This window comes from Rhamphochromis sp. 'chilingali' (genome assembly GCF_963969265.1).
Source record: "Rhamphochromis sp. 'chilingali' genome assembly, chromosome: 7".
NCBI lineage: Eukaryota > Metazoa > Chordata > Actinopteri > Cichliformes > Cichlidae > Rhamphochromis > Rhamphochromis sp. 'chilingali'.
This window is the reverse complement of record NC_137934.1, coordinates 11,768,739-11,789,941: the sequence shown is the minus strand read 5'-3', so window position 1 is coordinate 11,789,941 and position 21,203 is coordinate 11,768,739. Positions and strand designations below refer to the sequence as shown.

Below are 21,203 nucleotides of genomic sequence, written 5' to 3'. Positions count from 1 at the left end.
CCCTTTGGGGTGTACAAATCAGTTTGACAAGGAACACCACTTCTACCATCCCACTCTCTTCCACCTCTATCTTTCCCCGTTTCCTTCCTGTCGTGGGAATATGATGCTATTATGCACGAACAAGAAGCCCCTAATACAACATAGGCTTTTTTATGTACTTCAGACTGAGCATTGGGTATTAAGGTTGGGCAAGAAGGAAAGCTGTTTTTAACTACAATGCTTGTGCAGGGAGACTCAAGCAGACTGTTTTCTGTGCCAGACACATTGTGAACAAGTCTATTTGAATATCAAAAGGGAAATAGGGAATGTGTGAAATAGATTTGGAACCGAGTTGATTATGAACACTTCCAAAGAGAGAGGGGGAGGTCAGAGGTTGGAGTGCTGGCAGAAGGAGTATGTGCGCACACCTACAAGGAAATTGATAAGTTTAAAGTGTGTATGTTTGGTTATGTGCACATATGGGGCAAGTATGTGGCGACAGGCTGGCTTTGTGTACGGGGGGGGGACTGTCACTTCAAACATGCCCCGGGGCAAGGCAATATAGTACAAAACACAATGAGCGACCACGGCACAAAGAGAAATAAAATTAGAAAAAAAAAGGCTTTAAAAGCGTTATGGTGTGTCGCAAGACTGTAGGAGTTATTGGGATTTATTCACACTTCACCTCCCAGATGACCACTGGCATACTCTGATGCCTTCACACAACAAAGACGCAATAAAAAACTAAAGGAGGAGGGTGTAAACGTGTAGAGGCTGTGAGATAAGCAGAGGAATATGAGGGAGTGGTGACACATCTATGGCTAGAAAATTGCTATTTTCATCATTTATTCATAGGAAATGTGATTGAATCTGGATGAGGTTCTTTGATTCTGAAGCAGTGGTTTGCAAAGGCTAGCAGCATACCCACACACAGTACATCCACATTTAGACAGACAACTGAGGATTTGGTGTATAAAAGGTACACAACATATAAACTCTAACTTGCAGTCTCATATACATACATGCGTTCCAATCACATACTCCAGATGTGGCTACATATGGAGATGTAATAGAGTCTTTAGATGAAGCATTGGATTAATTGAACCGTTCAAGATGAGAAAGCAAGCAATTAAGTCCTCCAGTGTGTTTGAATGTGTATGTTGGGCATGTGACCATGTGCCTGTGTAGCTGTGTGCACATGTGTAACGATATATGCGTGTGTATACAAAACTTGGGAGACATACATTACAGAGCATATTAATTTCAAACCCATTAGAGATTTCTGATTGTCGACAAGTTACAAAACCATAACACATTAATACTGCTACTCGCAATAATGTTTACTTACATTAGAGGCTGGAACTCGTACAACAGCACAACAAACACTGTAACCTTTCAGAACAAGTGTGTGTGTGTTTGGTATTATTTTTACTATTTGCCATTTTTGGCCTTAATTGATAGTGACAAACAAACGAGAGACAGAAAATGTGTGACGAAATTAAGGGAATGGCATTCGCCAAAAGATCTGACCAGTCTGTCTCGCCGTTCAAAGCAAGCTTGTCATCTACACGCCAGCTATTCATCTATCATATCACCCCAGAGTAGTGCTGCCAATGAATACTCTAAATTTGATTATAATAATTACATTTTTTTAAAAGCAGCACTACCAGCAGCCATCTGTGTTCTGAGCTACATAGAATGCAAAGTTGCTGCTGGGGGCAGCATGCACTCTGTGGCAAAGTCAGAACAGCTGTGTGGTGTAGGGGCAGCTCTCACTCCTTCAAGCTTAAGTTACATTGCTGCAGGTGCAGAGATAAGGGAGCGAGAGGTATTTAGCGAGAATTTTTTAGACTACTGTTATTAGGGTAAGTAAGAGGAGGAATGTCACTTCAACACCTGACGGTGAGCTACAACGAGTCATTCTATTTTCCATTTTAATGTTGTTAAAGATTTTAGCTTTTTTATTTTTGTAAAATGTAAAAACATTAAAACAGATAAAAGGGGGGAAAAAGGAAAGTAGCTTAAAAACATACAATGGGGAAAGAAACTGTTTGATTACCTGCTGAATTGGTAATCTTGCCCACTTACAAATTAATGAACACTTTATTTTTTATGGTAGTTTCATTTGAATAAAGAGAGAAAGAATATCAAACAAAAATCCAGTAAAAATGCTTTACATAGCTACAAGTTAGAAATTGATTTGTCTGTCACTGAGCGAAATAACCATTTTAATCTTTACAGAAACTCTCTAAATCTTTTATCTTTCTTGGTTGCACTTTGATAACTTAAATTTTCTATAGGATGAGGTCTGGACACCTGCTTTTTTCTTAGCCACTCCTTTGTTGTCTAAGCAGTTTTTTTGCGTCATTGCCATGCTGGAAGACCCATCGACAAACTATCTTCAGTGTTCTGGCTTTACTGACTCTGAGAATGGTGTTTTTTGGGCCATACTCAGCATTTCTCTTCCTCCAAACGCAGTGAGTCGAGTTGATGCCAAAGAGCTCAATTTTGGTTTCATCTTACCACAGGACTTGCTCCCAGACTCGGAATCATTTAGATATAAACTGGGAAACTTCAGAGGGGCCTGCACATGTGCCTTCTTAAGCAGCAGGACCATGCAAGATTCATTCTTCTTAATCCAGTGGTTTAAGAAGATTCAATGACCATTATGCCGTTGTGTGTTACCAATGGTATTCTTACTGACTGTGGCCCCAACAGAACATAAACAAGCTCCTCCTCTGTGGTTGTGGGCTGATCCACCACCTCTCTCCTGATCAGCCGATGAGACAAGATCTGGCATGGTGCTCCAAGACTGTGCATTAGCTTAACAGTTAATAAGTAATTAACTTAACAGTTGTAAATCATGGCTTCAAAAAAACCAAATCTTCACAATTCAAAAGTCTCAAGTGATAAGACCCAATGGGGGTCATTTTAAACCTGCGGCACTTCAAATAACAACTAACCTAACCTGACTAAAGAGACTGCACTCAATGCACCTGATTTTGATCAGTAGATAACAAAACTGAGGAACCTTAACTGTGCTATATAAAAAGATACTCAATAAACCTTATTAAATGGCTAACTTAGGAAAAGATTGATGCAACACAGGAGCCAGATGGCTTGATAAAGAAATATATTTCACAATTAATTACCCTATATAATTAATACAAGCAAGCCCAATTATTTTATGTGTAAGTACGTAAAAGGCATGTCTGTGTTAAAACGAATGAACCTACAGAAGCAGTTGTGCCTCTTATTTTGGTTTGTGGAGGCAATGCAATATTAAAATGGTTTAACTATGTGTTAATTTTTTAATGAATGACGGCATTTGACTCTTTGGTCACTGTTTGACAAACTTACCCAAAAGCAAGCGTCTTTTATATTAATGTGATCACATATAAAATGTCAAGGATGCCCAATAAATCAGGGGCTTTAAGATAATGATAACAGAAACTCAAAGTATTGTTAACTTTGTTCCAGAAATTTTGTTGAGAGCTGAAATAATTTTTCAGGATACACAAGAGAAAAGTGTAAAATATAACTCCACTCAGTAGTAGTAGTTTATTCTTCCTCTGTGTTATTTTCTTATGCCCTAAGGGAACACAATGAGCTTTTACATTATCAAAAAGCAGCTAGGATGTCCTTGAGGCCTTTCGTAAAGGCAGAACAAATGGGGCCACACAGAAGACAGTCAGGTCATCGTGCTCCAAATGGCTCCACTGAGCCAGTCCTCTTACACATTGCCCCAGAATAGTGAGACCTCACTAAATAGAGGGTTCAGTTTCAAAAAAAAGAAAAGAAAAGAAAAGAAAAATCCTACACAAACTTAAAAACCCAGCCATGAATGCTGATTTTTCTATGTCACTCCTCTGTGCTTTTAATTGTGACACTAATTGCTGGTAACAGTTCAGCCTAATTACCTATGTGTCAGAAGATTAGCTAAACTCTAAAGCTTTGAGGATAGAAGAAGACCTAAGAAGAAGACCTAATCTAACTTGATTTGTATTTTATTTTTTTAAAAGCTTGGTATCTTTGACAATAATCTGCATCTAAAATTATCCTTTGGCTTTTGTAGCCCACACATGCTTATAAAAATAAATACAGAAAAGTCTGAAAGTAATTAGTCTGTTGAAACAGTTAAATAAGCCTACAAAGATTAAAATATTTCTTTGTTTTTGCTTTGGCCCTGAAATTCTGTAGTGGTGCATCTCCAGAAAGTATCACCAGAAAGTGCAAAATTCAAAAGTATCTGAAGTTGAGAAGTTTGTGCATTACCATTTTTATGCATTTGTTAACGGTGCATAGCTGGATTTAAAATGAACAATCAAACTCTTATTTCCAAGACTCTGTTGGTGAGCGTTTCAGTTAATAACTATATTGACTTGAAGCAGACCGTTAAGGGGAAAAAAAAAAGGAGTTTAGGAAACTCCAAGTAAAAAGACAGAAGGACACACATGACTAAGCTTTAAGTGTTGAGTAATCCCAGAGCTAGAAGAATTAATCAACTCAATCTCTCATTGCTAACTCTTTTCCTCACCTTCCTTCCCTATGGTAAGTTTAATTTGAAGAGAGAGAGAAAAAGTCCCTTTCCACACTGTCTCAATACATATTTTTCTAATTTCTTCCTTCAGAAAGCTCTTAATGGCTTCTTCACAAGACCCTGATGAAAACAATGACTTTTAACCTCCCTCCTCCTTCATCCATCTTTCCCCTCCCTCCATCACAGCTGACTTATTTCACTTTCTAAATGATTTCTTACTCCTTCATTCTCTTTTCAGCCATTCAGGCCTTGGCCTGGGCTTGTGGTCGGTGTTACGCATTGTGACAGGTGAAATGAAAGCCCAGAGAAATCTCATCTTCTTATAAACCCTTGAGGCATTCAGCCAGTCAAAAAAAATATTTTTCCACCTTCTTTCTGAGGCACCGACAGATGGAAGAAGAAAAAAAAAAGCGCCGTTATATGAAGACCATTTGGGGGTTTTCCTTCATCGACAGTTAATCAGTGCTGCTCGTTTTGTAGCAGTGGGGAGCTGGGGTAATAAATTTTGCATATATTTACAGACTCAGTGCAGTATGAGTGGCATTTCTCGTCAAGAAAAGAAGTACAGCCGGCATTGTAATTTCAGCCTTAAGCTAAATATCTAGCCTAATCAATGCTGCATTATTTATACAGTTTACCCCTGATAGTTATAAGAAGTTGTGCAGACAGTGCTAGAGGATCTCTTTTGCACTTTTTTTTTTTTTTTTTTTTAAAATCAACTAGTCTTTTCAAATTACCTTTTTATTTTATCTATACTATGTCAACAAGGCGTTTGGTGTGGGGGGGAAAAGGCATAGCAACAGACAGCAGCAAACAGTGCTGTCAGGCATTGCTGATTGAAACCTCAAGGTCACAGGCAGAGGAGCAGAGCCAGGCAAAGAGAGGAGGAGGAGAGGAAAGACAGAGAGAAGAGAGAAGTCGGGGCAGCACAACAGTTTAGACTCTCCAGGGTCTGGCTGTGTAGCTCACTCACTGTGCTATTTTGTGCGTGCGTGAAAGTGTGAGTGAGAGGTTTTCAAGGCCTCTCCCTGTAGGCGGATTCTGCAAAGTCACCCCGCTCTGTGCATCTCGTCAATCTATCGCCATTTCCCTCTTCACACTCCTGTTGTCTCCCTTTCCTTTTTCTTAAGTGCGACTTCTCGAACTGCAGCATGTCCTCCCCATCTTCACTGCACTGTAGTCACATCTCTCTGACGCTATCATTCCTCCTCTTTACCAAACTTTTTCCATCACCATCCTTCCACCGCAGACACCTCTATCTTAGCCAAACATGACCTAATACCCCTCACACTCCTCAACCTTATAGGAGGGTGAGGGGTATTAGTATTATCGATTGTGTTCAAGCAAGGTCCACGTCTTTATGTCTTTTTTACAGTTTTTCTTCCATAACCCCTGTCCTTCTTTTCATCCATTTAGACGACATCTCTATGTTCATGTTGCTCTTTTATTATCACACAAGTTGAAAAAATTCTTATCCAATTTAATCCATTACTATTCCGTCAGTACTTTTCACACCATCTGGACCTGTCATACCTTTTTATCTCTTCCTCCTGCCATCAATCCACACTTATCATATACTAAGAAATGGTTGGAAACTTAAAGGAAAATAAGAAGATTAAGTGTATTAAGGTGTGAACTTCTAACCATCACGGTGAAAAGGATTGTCTTACATGTCAGGTGTTCAATTAAGCTGAGAACTATGACTGCTGAAGCCATAGCATATGAGTCATAGTTTTCAATTATTGCTGTTCCCTTCTATCAGTATAGAAGTGGTTCATCACAGAACAAGGGTGACCAGTCAGAACAAATTTGTACCGATTCCAAGCAATTGTTCTCTCTGAGGGGACAAGTGGACCAAACCACCCCGTAAAAATGTCTACCACAGCATAACAGAGACACCCGATGTCCTCACTATAGGTTCAAGGGTTCAGGTTTTGCTTTCAGTCTGTCCCTTGTCTGTATTAGAGAATCAGCTCTCTCCCTCTCTACTTTAAACTGCTCAGTTCATCCATCCATCCCTCTCCTCACCTTGTAATTCTCCACTCTTGCTGTAGAGCTCTCGCCTCTGTTCTCTCAGGTAGGCACTCATGCTGATGGCATGGGATGATGATTCAAACCTGCAAAAGGTTCAACAAGGGGGAACAACATATCAGCATAATACTCAAAGGTGTGAAAATGAGACACATACATGGAATTTAAATCCAGAATTTCATACATAAAAACACATTTTGTGAAGTTAGTAGTAACTGTTGCTGTAAACTACCTGACAAGACTACAGATGAACGGAAGGTAAAACTATTCTGATTTTCCTTAATAACTGGCATATAGTGTTACAACTGTGGGTTAAGTACCTGTGAGCTAAGCTTGATACGGCTCCTCTGTTATTCTCAGTGCACTGCTAATAGGAAGAAACACACTGCTCTACAAGTACAGTTAAGAATAGCTGGTCTCAAAGTATAATTCAACAGATTTTAAGCTACATAGATCATTAGACTCTGGTGTTTTATTTTTTGTGTTTCACATGCTTTTCTTTCTTGCCTATTTTTTCAAACTTGGATTAACACAAACATTAGAGAAAGTAATGTGATCCTTACTTGAAGAGCGACTGCTTGGCACGCTGTGGCTTTTTCTTTGCAAAAAAGGCAGCAAACTCACTGCCAGTGCTCGCATAGGAGTGCTGAGCTGAGGGCTCCGTAGCACTGCGGCTGTTCTTCACATCCAAATACTCCATAAGCAGAACCTAAGCAATACAAAAAACAATGGGTGAAAAATCTGAAGAAACAGTTTTTAAGAACTAAAAATTGTTTCTAATGCAGGGGAAATATATTTAAGTCAATCTAATCACAAGGTAAATGTAGCCAAAATGCGTGGTACACAAAAACAAAGAACTGGAGGAACATTTTGCAAATAATTAGCGACAGGACAGTAACATGATTGGGTATATAAAGAACATCTTAGAGAGATTAGAGAGAGAGAGAGAGAGATTCTCAGAAGTAATGAGGGCCAGAGGTTCACCAATATGCAAAAATTACAAATAGTGGTGAAGACGTTGAATATCTCATCATTTACGTTACATAATCTCATCAAAAGGTTCAGAGAATATGGAAGAAATATATGTATGCAAAGCCTAAAATCAATACTGGATCTTCAGGCCCTCAGGCGGCGCTGCACTAAAGACAGACATGTTATGGAAATCATTGCATGGGCCATCCACAAGGTTAAAATGTTATCATGGAAAGAAGATGCCAGCAAGTTAACACTAAACGACGTACTGCATCTATTACAAAAGCGTGGCAGTGTAGAGGAGTCCAGCTGCTGAACTTGCCTGTTTTCAGGTCAACTGAATTTTCAGCAACTAAAAACTTTTGGTTTATCATTAATAATAAAACAAAGAAGAAATAGGAATGTTGAGCAACTTTGTCAGATAACAATAAAATACACTCCTCTCTAAAAAGTCCAGCAACTGGTCTCAATTCACAAGTTAAATTTTGCTACACAGCAGTACACACAGCTTGTCCCAACTTTTTTGAGGCAAGTTGCTGCCATCAAATTCTAAATAAATACCGGTAATATTTGGTATAATCGGTAATCGGTATTTTCTTATTTTTCTAAGTTCCAATAAAATCATTGCATTCTATTTTTTACTTACATTTTACATAGAAAGTGACTTTCTATTTTTTTAAAGTTATAAAGCTCCAATCATGTCACTTTAGAGTAAATATTTTAGTGTTTTCTTTTAGTCGGTCAGCAGAAATAATGCAGTAAGAATCACAACCAATTATTAACTTTTAAAATATTTTCATTATTTACATTTTTTTAACATTTTTTCTGCTGTACAAAAAAAGTACAAGCAGTGCACAAGTTAAACATCTATTTCGAGGGGCTGTTTCTTAGTAACAGTAAAAATGAGATGTGATAATAAAATGTACAGTTATATAACAATAATGCAAACTCATCTTGAGGAGTCTTTCTGAATAAATGTTATTTATTTTTTTTTAAATGTCACAAAGTCACCTGTATCATGTTTTAATGTAAAATGACGAAACTCCTTTTTTTGTTGTTCTTATATGTATACCATTTATATGCTTTATCTTAATACTACCTAAACTCTGATATGGTAACATGAAGTCCTTAGGCTTACTAATGACTCACAATCGTATCCTTGGAGCTTGACCCTCCTGCTCAGTTCTGTTGTCAGATTATTCATGTAGGGCTTTTTTTTATATCCTAAGGTCTTTGTACAGCAGGTGTCTTTATTGATAATAGGAAAAAGAAAACAGCCTCATTGTCATGTCTAGTTTGGTTATAAAAAATGACTTCAAAAACTTGTGAGTTTGATATAAACTTTTTGGATAATTTGGGTTTTCATAGCCAGACTTACAGAAAGATCACATGCTGCTACATGCTGTCCACGTGACTTTGCTTTTGTCTCTTTTTTTTTTGATTTCTTATTTAATTTTTATATAGCTTTATATGACTGTTGATCTATTCACTTTTGAAACTGCCCTAAATTTCACTGTACATGTTACAGTGACACTAAATATGTTTCTATTCCATTTTATATCCTATTCTAGTACTGCTGCTCAATGAAGAGCTTTAAAGCAAAGCTTTATTGCAAAAAAAATAACCAATGTAGATTTGTTTGTTGTTGGGTTTTTTCCCTTTGATTTCTTGACAGTTCTTGTGGCAGCTGTGGAGAAACATCTATTTTCTAGAATACTATTATTTTTGGTTGAATAAACCCACAAACATTTTGGTGACTCATGCGTTCATATCACATCTGATGGGAAATTGAAACTTTAGATGACTTTTTTTTTGCAGATAGAGTCTGCTAAAAAAAAAACTAAACAAAACAAAAAAGGGCTGGTATAAACTTTATATTTTTTTATATTTTTTGTGGCCTTCAGCATAAACGTGCATCACAAATAATTATGAAGAACAGACCTCTGGACAGAAGGCAGCCAACGACATGACTGGGTACTATTGATGACTGCCGAAAAAAGTCTTGTCATCTATTTCTCTGATCTGTCTGCGTGATCCATGGTGAGATCTATCAACGTCTTATCATGCTTCATAAAAATCTTATCAATTTCTAACAATAGTCCAGAACAAGCACACTGAAACACTGGCCAGACTCAGAAAGTTCACTTCCTCTCCTTTATCATTCTATCTGCACATTCCCTCTGTTTCTTTCACTGTCTCATTTTTCAAAATCTCTTAGGGCGTCATCTCTCATTTCTCACATTTCTATTTTTTCTCTGTTGCTCTCTCTACCTCATCTTTTCCTTTCTCTCTCACCCTTCTTCATTTCTCTCTCTCTCTGTGAATACATATGTTCTAAAATAGCTTCCCATATCTAATAGCTTCATAATTTAGAAGGGCCATTTAGCCTGTGTGTGTCTAATTCTGAGACGCAGTGTGGGTCAGCCCAGAATGGGACAGGAGTAATGGCTGAGCAGATGGAGATCCATCCCAACCATAATGATGTAATTAACACTGCGGAGAGCACCCCTCCCATCAAGCACGGGAAAGCCTTCAGTCGCTAAAAGTCATATTAATCCAAGTGCACATCCATGGAAATATGATGTGGATCGCATCATCTCAGGTAAAATCTTGTGTTAGATTTAGTTAAATGCAGATGTTTTACTGGAAATTTTTTAAAATGCCTTTTAAGCCAAAATGGACCCAAAATGAAAAGGACCCAAAAATCTTTTATAACTTACAACCTATAAATTAAACAAGACTGAAAATATGGCTTTCGTCACAGACACTCATGTAAATACACAAGCTAACTGTTCTCGCCAACACACTTCCCCTGATCACATACAGAGCTGGAAAACATATTACACACGCCCTCTCCAACTGGCAACAACAGAGCGACCACTTGCCACTAGCCTCATGCTGCAGCTAATCCTATCAGTGTATTAATTACTAATGATGAGCTGATGGAGCGAAACCCCGACTTGCTTGCAAGCTAACACCCAAGCAGACTTAATGAAATGCCAGCGCTGGGCTGATGAAGGGGCTCCGACCCTACTTAAATTGCATTAGCCCAGAGACAGAGTGAACTTTGGAGGCAATTAACTGGACTGTTAGGACAGAGAGAAAGATAGAGGCAGAGAGGGATGGGAGGTGGAAAGCAACACCGAACGGGAGAAGAAAAGAAGGGGAGATAACGGTGCAAAAGAGCTGTGGAAAATAGAAAGAGCAAAGGATTATAGGTGGAAGTGAAAACTGAACAGAATGCTAATCGGAAAAAGGAGATAAAGAAAATGAGGAGAAAGACCCAGAGAGAATACAAGTACTTAGGTAACTAGTTAGTATTTGCTGATTTAACACCTTTGAGTGAAGTTTACAAAGAGAGTTTGCTGCTTAAGAAATCTCTGCCAAAGTGGTAAATGGCCTGTATTTATATAGCGCTTTTACTAGTCCCTAAGGACCCCAAAGCGCTTTACATATCCAGTCATCCACCCATTCACACACACATTCACACACAAGTGATGGCAAGCTACATTGTAGCCACAGCCACCCTGGGGCGCACTGACAGAGGCGAGGCTGCCGGACACTGGCGCCACCGGGCCCTCTGACCACCACCAGTAGGCAACGGGTGAAGTGTCTTGCCCAAGGACACAACGACCGAGACTGTCCAAGCCGGGGCTCGAACCGGCAACCTTCCGATTACAAGGCGAACTCCCAACTCTTGAGCCACGATCGCCCCGCCAAAGATCCTCTGCAAAGTATGCTACAGAGTTGTTAACTTACAAAAGTTCTTCACATCAAATGTTCAAATTATTTATTTATCCATTAGGGAGATGGCTCATTGATGAAGATTTCATTGCTCCTAACAAAGTTACTTTGTCGTAAAGCCAAACCAATGAAAATGTGTTTTAATTTGTAGTGGTGGTAACTAAATACATCTTACTCTTACTCTACAGTGTGAAAACTAATTAGAAAGAAAAACAGAACAGTTTAAGAGGCCGATGAATTCATCCTTGTCGCTTGTCAAGAGCGTTTCAGTTTGGTTTCGAGTTATAAAATGACAAGCAAGTTATTTCTTAATGCCACGGATCTCAACTTTAGCAATCTACATATCATATAAGCAAACTACAATCAGTCATGCCATGCTGTCCAGAGTCTGTTGAACACAAACAAGGCACAACCTAGTTGCTTAGCACTGACTGTTCCAAATATAGCATTCATGCATGCAAACTTAGAGCCCAATCTCAGTGTGTGAGGATGGTACCAACATTAATCACGAATGAAATGTTGCAGGTGGCAATAGTTTTGGCCTGTTACCTGTCTCCCACTAATACTGTTTAATGTGCTGTAGAGGCATTTATATAGATCAACACTGTACTGAAGCATTTCATCTTATTCCAAGATAACAACCCTGCAATCTAAATTCATCTCTGATATTTGTTGTAATACCAAAAAGTAATCCCTCCTATCAATGCAAGCAAGCACACTCAGCAAACTTGCAAAACTACTCCTAAGACCTGGATATATTGTACTTGTCTCAATCCTACGACCATGGCAATCTTATCGTCAGCTTTTCTTTCTCCCTCTTACCCTTCAGGTCAAGAACCTGAAATCCTATTAAAGCTGCTATTACTGCAGGCACAGATTCTCTTACTGTCACATGCTTTTTACCAAACAGCTCCTCTGTGAAGCACACAACAACGGAATACTGAAAATAAGGAACTATATTACAACCGACATTGGTGAAAGTATATTTAAAAGAGGAACAGCAATAAATAGGGATTTGGAAAAGCACAGGATGATTATGTGGAGATAGAGGGACATGGAATCATAAAAAAAAAAACCCAGGGAAACAACAAAAACCAAGGCAAATGCAGTTGCACGTGATATAAAATACAGGTCCTTCAGAGTCAGCTCAGGAATGATCAGCACTGTGACTGCAGTTGCCAAATCAAAGAGAAGGCTCAGTATTTCCATAGCAATGCAAAAACTCGTGAGACATTCATTCACTATTATTCAGAATGGCCACAAAGTCCATTCCATTTGGCAACCTACATTCCTGTATTTTCCTAATCTCTTATTAAACCAAGGTCACGCACACACACACACGCACCAAAAACAGCATGTCTACAAATGGTCTGCTGAATTGGTAGTACTAATAGAGAAACAAGAATTCCTGGGAATATACAAAAAAATAATGCTACAAAGCTCTCTTAGCACTTTAAATACTGGCAACAGCTGGTACCACATGGAAGAAACTCACATCTTTCAACATCTCCTGTTGTTTAAACAGCTCAGGTGAAGAATCAGCCAAATAAATATTACAGCAACATCTTGCTATGAGTTTAGCTGGATGCCAATTATATTAGTCCAATGGACTTTCACTTTGACTTCCAATTAAAGAGATGAGAGTGAGAGAGATGATGGAACACACACTTTGAATTCCATTAAAACAAAAAAAAAAAAAAAACTTAGATTCATGGGAAAATCCATGAAACAGAAACAGGGAGGCTTTGACTAATGGGTCTTCACAGCAAATAAGACTAAGCCTACAACTTCCTGTGACTGGAGTGTATGTTTGTGTGTTTGAGTGGGTAAACATGCCAAACACTTCTAAAGAGATGACAAAAAATAATAATATTAATAATAACAATAATTTTGCCAGCGCTTTTTAACCAAGATGCAAGATGTTTGGTACTTGAGTAGATTGGACTGATTTAGTTTGGGATGAGACTCAATGTGCTGAGTGCTAAGTTAAATTAAAAAGAAGGGAACCTTAATGGAAGTCAGCCTTTGTTATTCATTTCCAGCACTCCCATGTATTTCTTCCTAACTGAAGTGTCCTGATGTCACCTTTTATGCTTGGAGGAAGTGTATACTCATCTTCTGTTCTGTCCATTAGGGCCCTAACAGCTCAGCAATCAGTTCAATTATGGAAGCATCATTCACATTTTTGCAGGTGAGCACTAGTCATTGTGTAAACTAAGCAGTCAATTGGCTAAATTTAAAGGAATAAATATCACTTCATTCTCTCTCCTTGTTTCCACCTTCCTCCTCTTATTAAGTAATCTTAAAGCAGCTGAGAGAACAATCTCAGCACTTTGTTTCTCTTTTCAAGTCTTTATTGAAATCGGCTGTCTCCCACTAAATCCCTTGGCTAGTGTCTTGTCACAAAACATTGACTGATATCCCTTGCTGCCAGTTTGAAGTTAAAGCCCAAAGTGTCCTTGGCCGTCAAAGAAAAGGGTTCTGTATACACCCGGTATTGATTGTGTTCCAGAAACTTCAATAACCTTCACAAGTTCTGACAGAGCTTCAGCCACAACTACTCTCTCAGTGCTGAACTCTTGCTAAGCAGCAGGAGTTCCCACCTGGAGGGGCTGCATCTAGTCAATCTTTTGAAGGCTATCTTGTTGACAGAGGAAAGGGAGGTGTGTCTGAATGTTCACTGAAACCCTTTTTACTCGTCTGTGTCCTTGCTGTGTCCTCAACATTTTTTTTGAAATGTAACAAACACTTTAAGTGTATTTATGCTATAAACAATAAATGTGTTTTATTCTCTTTTAAGAGATATTCAGAACAGCAGTGAATACATCAAAAGGATGAAGATTAATGGACATTATAGCTGAGCATATGCATCAGCAATGACATCGGCTGGTCTGACTGCTATCTTGAACAGGGAGCTAGATATTTTTGAATAATGGATCAAAACAAACTGATACTTAGCACATCCACAGTAAAAAAGTATGGTACTCAGTTAAAGCTATGACATGAGACAGTAATACCATATAAACATACCAGCCATCCAGCAAGTAAAGGAAACCAAGCTCTTGGGCATTATCCTATACAACAAACCGCCTTGGTCTACACTCTACAATATGGCAGATATTGTATTTTATTGCATAATTTTCAAATGTCACTTATTTCTTCTTAGGATATCTCAGACTTTTCATCATCTGTTGAAAATGGATGGTTAATTGAACCTGTTCTGAATGTACTTGTGGTTCTTTACACCACGAGAATGGTAAAAACTGTAGTTTTTTATAGATTAATATGAAATGGCCTTGCTGGCCCAGTGTAATTGAGATTTATGTGGCTCATGAATTAAAATGAGCCTGACTAGATTAAGTGAAGAATTCCTTTCATTTTAAATATAGTGTTAAAACATACTGCTTATATGTGACTTATTGGTTATATTCTACTAAACTAAAAGCAACTTCGCTACATATATTAGTATGCTATGTACGTGTACTGTACACATAAAATATCTTGATCTTGAAGAGGTGGACAACTGTAATAACTCCATATGAGACACCCTTTATTCAAAAGATTATTCACACATATCGTATAACCATCAACAACTAAAGACAATTATTGCTAAAACATATGTCATACGTCAATGTTCAGTGATTTTTTACGTATCTGGATTATGTGTGTGTGTGTGTGTGTGTGTGTGTGTGTGTGTGTGTGTGTGTGTGTGTGTGTGTGTGTGTGCGCGCGTCTATTGGGAGGGGGGTCCACAGACATGGTAGACTTCCCTCCACTCCGCAATATGTAAATATTACAGTCTTTGGAGGCCAGAACAAATGTGACACATTGATTAAAATGTTGGGTGAGAACAACATAGCGATGTCTCTGCTTCATATTTAATTAAAGGAGCTTATTGTCTTCTGGCTCCTCTCTGGCAATTCACTTCTACTCATTTTCACTCTGTTGATGGGCTGATTTCGTACAATGCATATTTAAGCCACTTGTGTGTTCATATTTTTTTTTGATACAAACAAAACAAACCCCTTTTATTATTCAATAGCACAAAAAAGGATTAATTCATGAAGCAGATATGGATCAAGCTATAGGCTCTCTTCCTAACCAAAATACCCTAAATGACCAGGCAAATAATCAGGAACACAAGAACAAAAGAAAATAGTAGAAAACTCTGTAGGAAATTCATGGAAGCAAGATATCCTAAGCACTCTGAGAAGTAAGAGTATTACAGGGAGGGAGGATTTAAGAAAATATAGCATGAGGCAGGAAAAAGCAATCGTATTAAAGTTTCCTTTTTTAATATTTCAATCATTATTTAGAGCAACATAAAAAAAACTTCAGTCCACCCTTGTAGTAAATTTACCTTTTGCTTTAGTAGAAAATATTAATAGCTTGTGTTCCCTTGTGAAGTTTCAATAGATTCAATAGGAATCAGTTCTTTGGGAAGACTAATGGTGAACATCCATATTTTCAAATACAGTCTCAAACATCCTTGTGTGCAGAGAGGAAACCACTCATTAAAAGTATTATTTGCACTCTGGTCACACACCAGAGGAGACAATGGTTTCAGCAAGCAGTCACACAATCAAAAATCCTTGTAGTATGTGTAAATGGCAAGCTAATTAACAAACTTTTAGGCCTCAAACCCAACAGAAGACGAGGTCAAAGGGTAATGATGGACGCCACTAGCCAGACTGCTAAATATAGATTTAATAACATTCTCACTGGACAGTCTTGATTAAGAATGTACGTAAAGGTTTATGAACTGTGAGATTTTATGAACTATGCTATCCAATTACCTGGTAACGTATTGCTGCTTCCATCTAGGTCACAATTCTAATGAAAGTGATGGATTTTCTCCTTTGGTATATATAAAATGTTGTTTTGACTAAAATTTTAATTCAGACATCATCATATTAAACAGTCCAGGCCTGCTTAACTGTCTGATGTCGTAGTATATTTTCGATGTCAAAAGAGAAACTTGATAAATATGTATGGATATACCAAAATTCCAGTGCGTTATTTCTTTGACAAAACAGAGTGCTTTGAAGAAAAGCATCGTTTCTGGTGAAAAAAGACGGAAAAAATTGTCATGGATAGATAGCGAGTAGGAAGGGCATTTGGTGACATGTGCTTAGAAATGTAACTTCAGTGGCGGCGTAAATAATCAATAGATATACTTAGGGATATACTTATTATACAGAGAGCCACTAGAAAAACTGCAAAGTGGCATTTAAAACACTCCTTCCAGCCTCAAAACTACTGATTACCATACAGTCTTTCATGCTTTGAATCAATACTTCCACACTGAAATAAACAACCAACAGAAGCATCTCAGGCTTTTCTGAACATGGATTAGGACCATTACATGCATCCTGACTTTAGAAATCTTGTTTACCCGCTCCCCATTCTAAGCCTACCGGGCCCCAGTCACACACTGATGAACGGAGTCTCTCTGCCAAGGCCTTGTAACTAGGTGCACCGTGTGTTTCTGTCAGCTCTTGCATCTGTCTACTGGTATGTCATGTGGAAAGGTCAACCTGGTTGCTCTCAAAGAGGGGAAAAAAATAACACCCAGCAAGAGGTTTCTGCCCATCAAACATGTGAACTGCAATAAGAGGCACAAGACAGGCTGGGATTCAAATAATTTAAGGGCAAAAGGATAAAGCATATTAGTAAAGCTAGTGGTAAAAGGTTTGGGTTTTAACAAGTCTCTCCTACTTCACTGATACCTTTGCAAATACTGAACTAACAAGATGCCTGAGTATTTCCTCACCTTTTAGTGGGGATTCTTCCTATTTGGACCCTTTAGCCTTCTGTCTTAATTTGTGTTATACAGTTGTGGATACTCATTAAAATGGCCAGAATCTTAAAATAATAAGGCCAGTGTATGTACTAGTACTGTAATGTGTGATGTCAGTGAGAGAGGATATCCTTAATATGGGCATCTCAGGCACACAGCTGTGACTGACAGCACATAGACCCCTCCCATCTCCTGTTTTGTTTTTGAGGGGCAGTCAATCACATCAAAGTTCTGCAGTAGTACTTTTTAGGAAGCCCCACTTTAAAACCTGATAAAGATTCACGTTGCACAATTGTTATCAATCGATCAACAAACTACCATTCATTTACATCTAAAAATAGTTAACTATATTAATTCAAGTTGGTATCATATCTGTGTCCAACCGTTCAGGGACTCATGCCAGCAGTTTGGCCCAACTCTATGGTGCGAGAACTACTAGCTTCAAGAAAGCAGGTGTGAAATAAACCAGCTTGTTTCAGCCCAGTATGTGATAAATAAGAATTATTTTGAGCTGTGAATCATTCAAAACAGTTCTAGTTGAGTTAGAGAATAAAAAATATGGAGCTAGTCAGCACACAAAATTTGAAAGTATTACTTTTAGGTGGCCTATTCTGCAGCGGAACATTAAATGGAACATTAAATAAGAGTTAAAGTATTTATGCAAAACTAAAGAGAAACAAACTCGAGTGAAATGCATAATGAGTGACTAACATAAAGCTCACAACTAAAGTCTGGCTGGTGCTGAGAAGGCTCCTGCCCCTTTGTGGGTCTTAAGGCGTGAGATAAGAACTGGCTCAGTATCTAATAAAATTTAACAGAGCCACTATGGGAGCAGTAGGAATTTAATTTCTCTCATTGCTGATATGTGACTCTCTAAGACAGAGTGGGCTAAACGAAGGGGGTGAAAGTGAGTGTGGGAGTTGCGAGAGAGAAAAAGAAAGCCAGATAATGAGATTAAGGAGGAAATTACAAAGAGCAAGAGGGGTATGCACAAGGTATTGGGAAATTGAGAGACTGTAATACAGAGGCAACAGGAATGAAGCTGAAGGAAAGAGGAAGGGAAATGGAAATGCAGGATCATAGAGAAAGACGAATGAACATGCAGGGAAATGGCAAGGGGAAGGAGGGATGGACTACAGGCCTTTTTATTGATATAATCAGTCAGGAAATAATAACACGAGTGACTGAATAAGAAAACCTCATCTCACATAATGAGTATTCTAATCAAGAGATTACATTATCTCCCATCGCAGAGCCAGGGGACAGTGGAGGCCCTGGCAACTGGGTGTTGGCAGTGGTCGAATGCAAGTGAATGGTTTAATGTCTTATATAATGATGCTGGTAGAGCAGAGCAATTATAGTGCATGCCTATGCTGTTTCACACCCTAGAAACCCATACACACACCTAAACATGCCTTCATTTGTGCATCTATGCATGCCAGCTGGAAAAAGGACTAAAGTAATTGGAAGCAGAAGAGTGCGTGAGTTAGAAATAGATGGGTTTCCAATTTAGCATTCTGTCATTTTATTTATTTTTACATTTGTATGATCAGTAATGAAAGTAGCAGTAATATGTCCAATCAATTACAATGGCAACATTAAAGGCATCCAGGTAGACCCTTGGAGAAAGTTTCTTCCCTGTTTTTATAGATTCCACTCAAAAAAAACAAAACAAAACCTGCTGTGTTCATATTTTTTATATATGTATTCACACTGCATCTAAATAGATCCATGAGAACAGCCTATTAATATTAAAGAAGAAGCATCTCATCCACTCTAACAATATCAGATGCAGATAAGTACATGTGTAGTTATCTTTTGCAAAATCGGTCGGAAAAAATGTCATAAATATCAATCACCCAATCAAGGATGAAACACAATCAAGGTGCATCGGTGTGTTTTTTTACCCATTGTTAGGTATAAACACAAACTGGGACACAGACGCATGCCAACTGTCACAGATTTTCCTCTGAGAGTCACTATCGGGTCAACTGAACAGCTGCTCACCCCCCCTCATCCAATCAGACAGGAGCAAGGATCAAGAACCGAGCATAACTACACGCCAATTAAAGAACCTTAAATTAATCCAAGCAATCAAGCCTCCTCTGTATTTTTCTCTAGCTACTCCTTGCTGACAGACTGAATGCCATCCATCACATTGCTGCCTGTTTCTCTACTGATTAATTTACTATAAGTGAAAGTGCTACAAGATTGCTATAAGAAGGGGGTTGGGGGGGATAAATCTAGAGTGAACAAATCACTGTGGCACTGAATGAAAAATAAAAGCCTGAGGGTATGTTAGCGTGGGAAAAGAAAACAAACAGGTCCCATTTCTAAACAGATAAATAGCCCAATAATGGTTGTATACTTTAAGTTGTAACGGTACATGTAAGAGCCACTGTAGAAGGATAATATATCTCAGAATAAATTACAAATCTATTTTAATCTACTGGCCATAAAGACATGGTAAAGTTAAACTGTTTCATATTATTCAAGCTCCTCAGACAGATGACTAAAATATTCCTAATTATTCTGCATAGCTTCATTTTATTTACATCTGTTTTTGTACACTTCATTGTCAGATATCGACTGCATTTCTTTCATCATTGCTGTTGCCAACTAACCTGCAGTACAGTCTGGATCTTAGCAGAGACATCTGCTTGCTCGTACAGCTTGATGCCCTCTTCTTGGGCCTGCACCCCGATGTGTTTCAGGTGGGTAAGCACCACACTGTGAGCCTGGGCCACTGCCTTGAACTTATCGAACAAGAGCTCAAGCAGTTCCAGCAGAAGCCTGCAGAGGGAGCCAGACAGAGCAGAAAGGAAGAGAGGAAGAGAAGGGAAGGGGTCAGGAGAGTCAGGAGTAAATAGAGACACGGGGAGAGGATAGAAAGGAGAAAGTGAAGTACAATTACAAAAACTTCAAACAGCATTAAATGGTATATTTAATTGTTTTATTAAAAAATTAATCTGCAGTATAATGTTTATTTAATAAGCATTTCACAAGGATCTTTATTGTCTATACAGGAACTAAAATAGACAACCAGCATTACTTCTACTGGGCACTTTATTTGTTAGGAAAATGTATGTCTTCCGCAGTAAATCACATGACTTGAGATTTCCATGTAAGTAAAATAGAGAGCTACAGGTGTTCTAAGGCAGCTTGTCAAGGTTATAGAATTATTTCCTACCTTTGACAAACAATCCCCAAAAGTCAAAATACACAGATTTCCACCTGTGAAGACCACTCTGTCATGTTTGCTTAAGCTTCACAATTAAGAAAATCCATTAAAACTACTGCGGAACAGTGAAAGGTTTGATAATAGTATGATCCAGGTTTCAAATTATCTTTCTCTAGTATGACATTAAACAATACAAGTACAAGTACAACAAGCTACTGTGAGGAATGTATGCAAATGCTTTATAACATCAAGGGTGAAAAAAAGCTCATCTAAACTGTCCAAAACAGCAGAAAAATAACATATAGCTAATAACAGATAATCTACCCATGAAAAAGACCATTGAGACCACTTCAAATGACCAATATTCCAGGAAGCCGTTTTCATTTACAGTTTTCCATTTAACCGGGACTATAAAAAACAAAAAAAACAAGTGAGCTTCCCAGCCTGGACTCAAATGAACAGGCACTCTCATTACTTCTAAATGGCTCTGACTGAAGAAGAGAGCACAGCCAAAACCAAACTGACCTTCCACTTGATCTGAGTGCTACAGCCTGGATGGTCTCATCTACACTAATGCTTTCATCCAGACTTTGCTACATCTAGTTTCTACACAAGGGCAAAGCTTTCAAGGTAAAGAGGGAACACAGGTTACATTAGTTGAGCGTGAATGGCTTCCTAGTGCAACCAAGCTAGGAAGTAGCAGTGTTAAAGTTAAATTTAATCACTATTTGTCTAACGTTGGTCTGTCGGTACTCTCCTCTGCCATTTAATTAAGTTTTATTCAATTGAAAGCAACAGAGAGATTTTGTTTTATTGCAATTTATTTCAGTATTTTGTAGCTTGTCCGTTTTTTGTAATGTTACCATCCTCAGAGTTTTGGGAAGCAGCCAAGATTTTCGGTGAAGGTATAAAGGAAATAGAGAGGCAAGATGCATGTTTCAATGGGGACCATTTTG

At 38.3% G+C, this 21,203-nt stretch overlaps 1 protein-coding gene across 1 annotated transcript in view; it reads right to left on the bottom strand.

Annotated features, from left to right (window-relative positions):
* The window catches only part of exoc4 (exocyst complex component 4), a 158,339-nt gene that overhangs the window by 123,011 nt on the left and 14,125 nt on the right, over nt 1–21,203 (bottom strand). The window contains exons 8-10 of the mRNA XM_080887812.1: nt 19,691–19,859; nt 7,114–7,259; nt 6,548–6,636 (exon numbers count right to left, since the gene is read on the bottom strand). Of these exons, the coding sequence (XP_080743938.1) occupies nt 6,548–6,636; nt 7,114–7,259; nt 19,691–19,859 (404 nt within the window). The remainder of the gene's footprint in view (nt 1–6,547; nt 6,637–7,113; nt 7,260–19,690; nt 19,860–21,203) is intronic.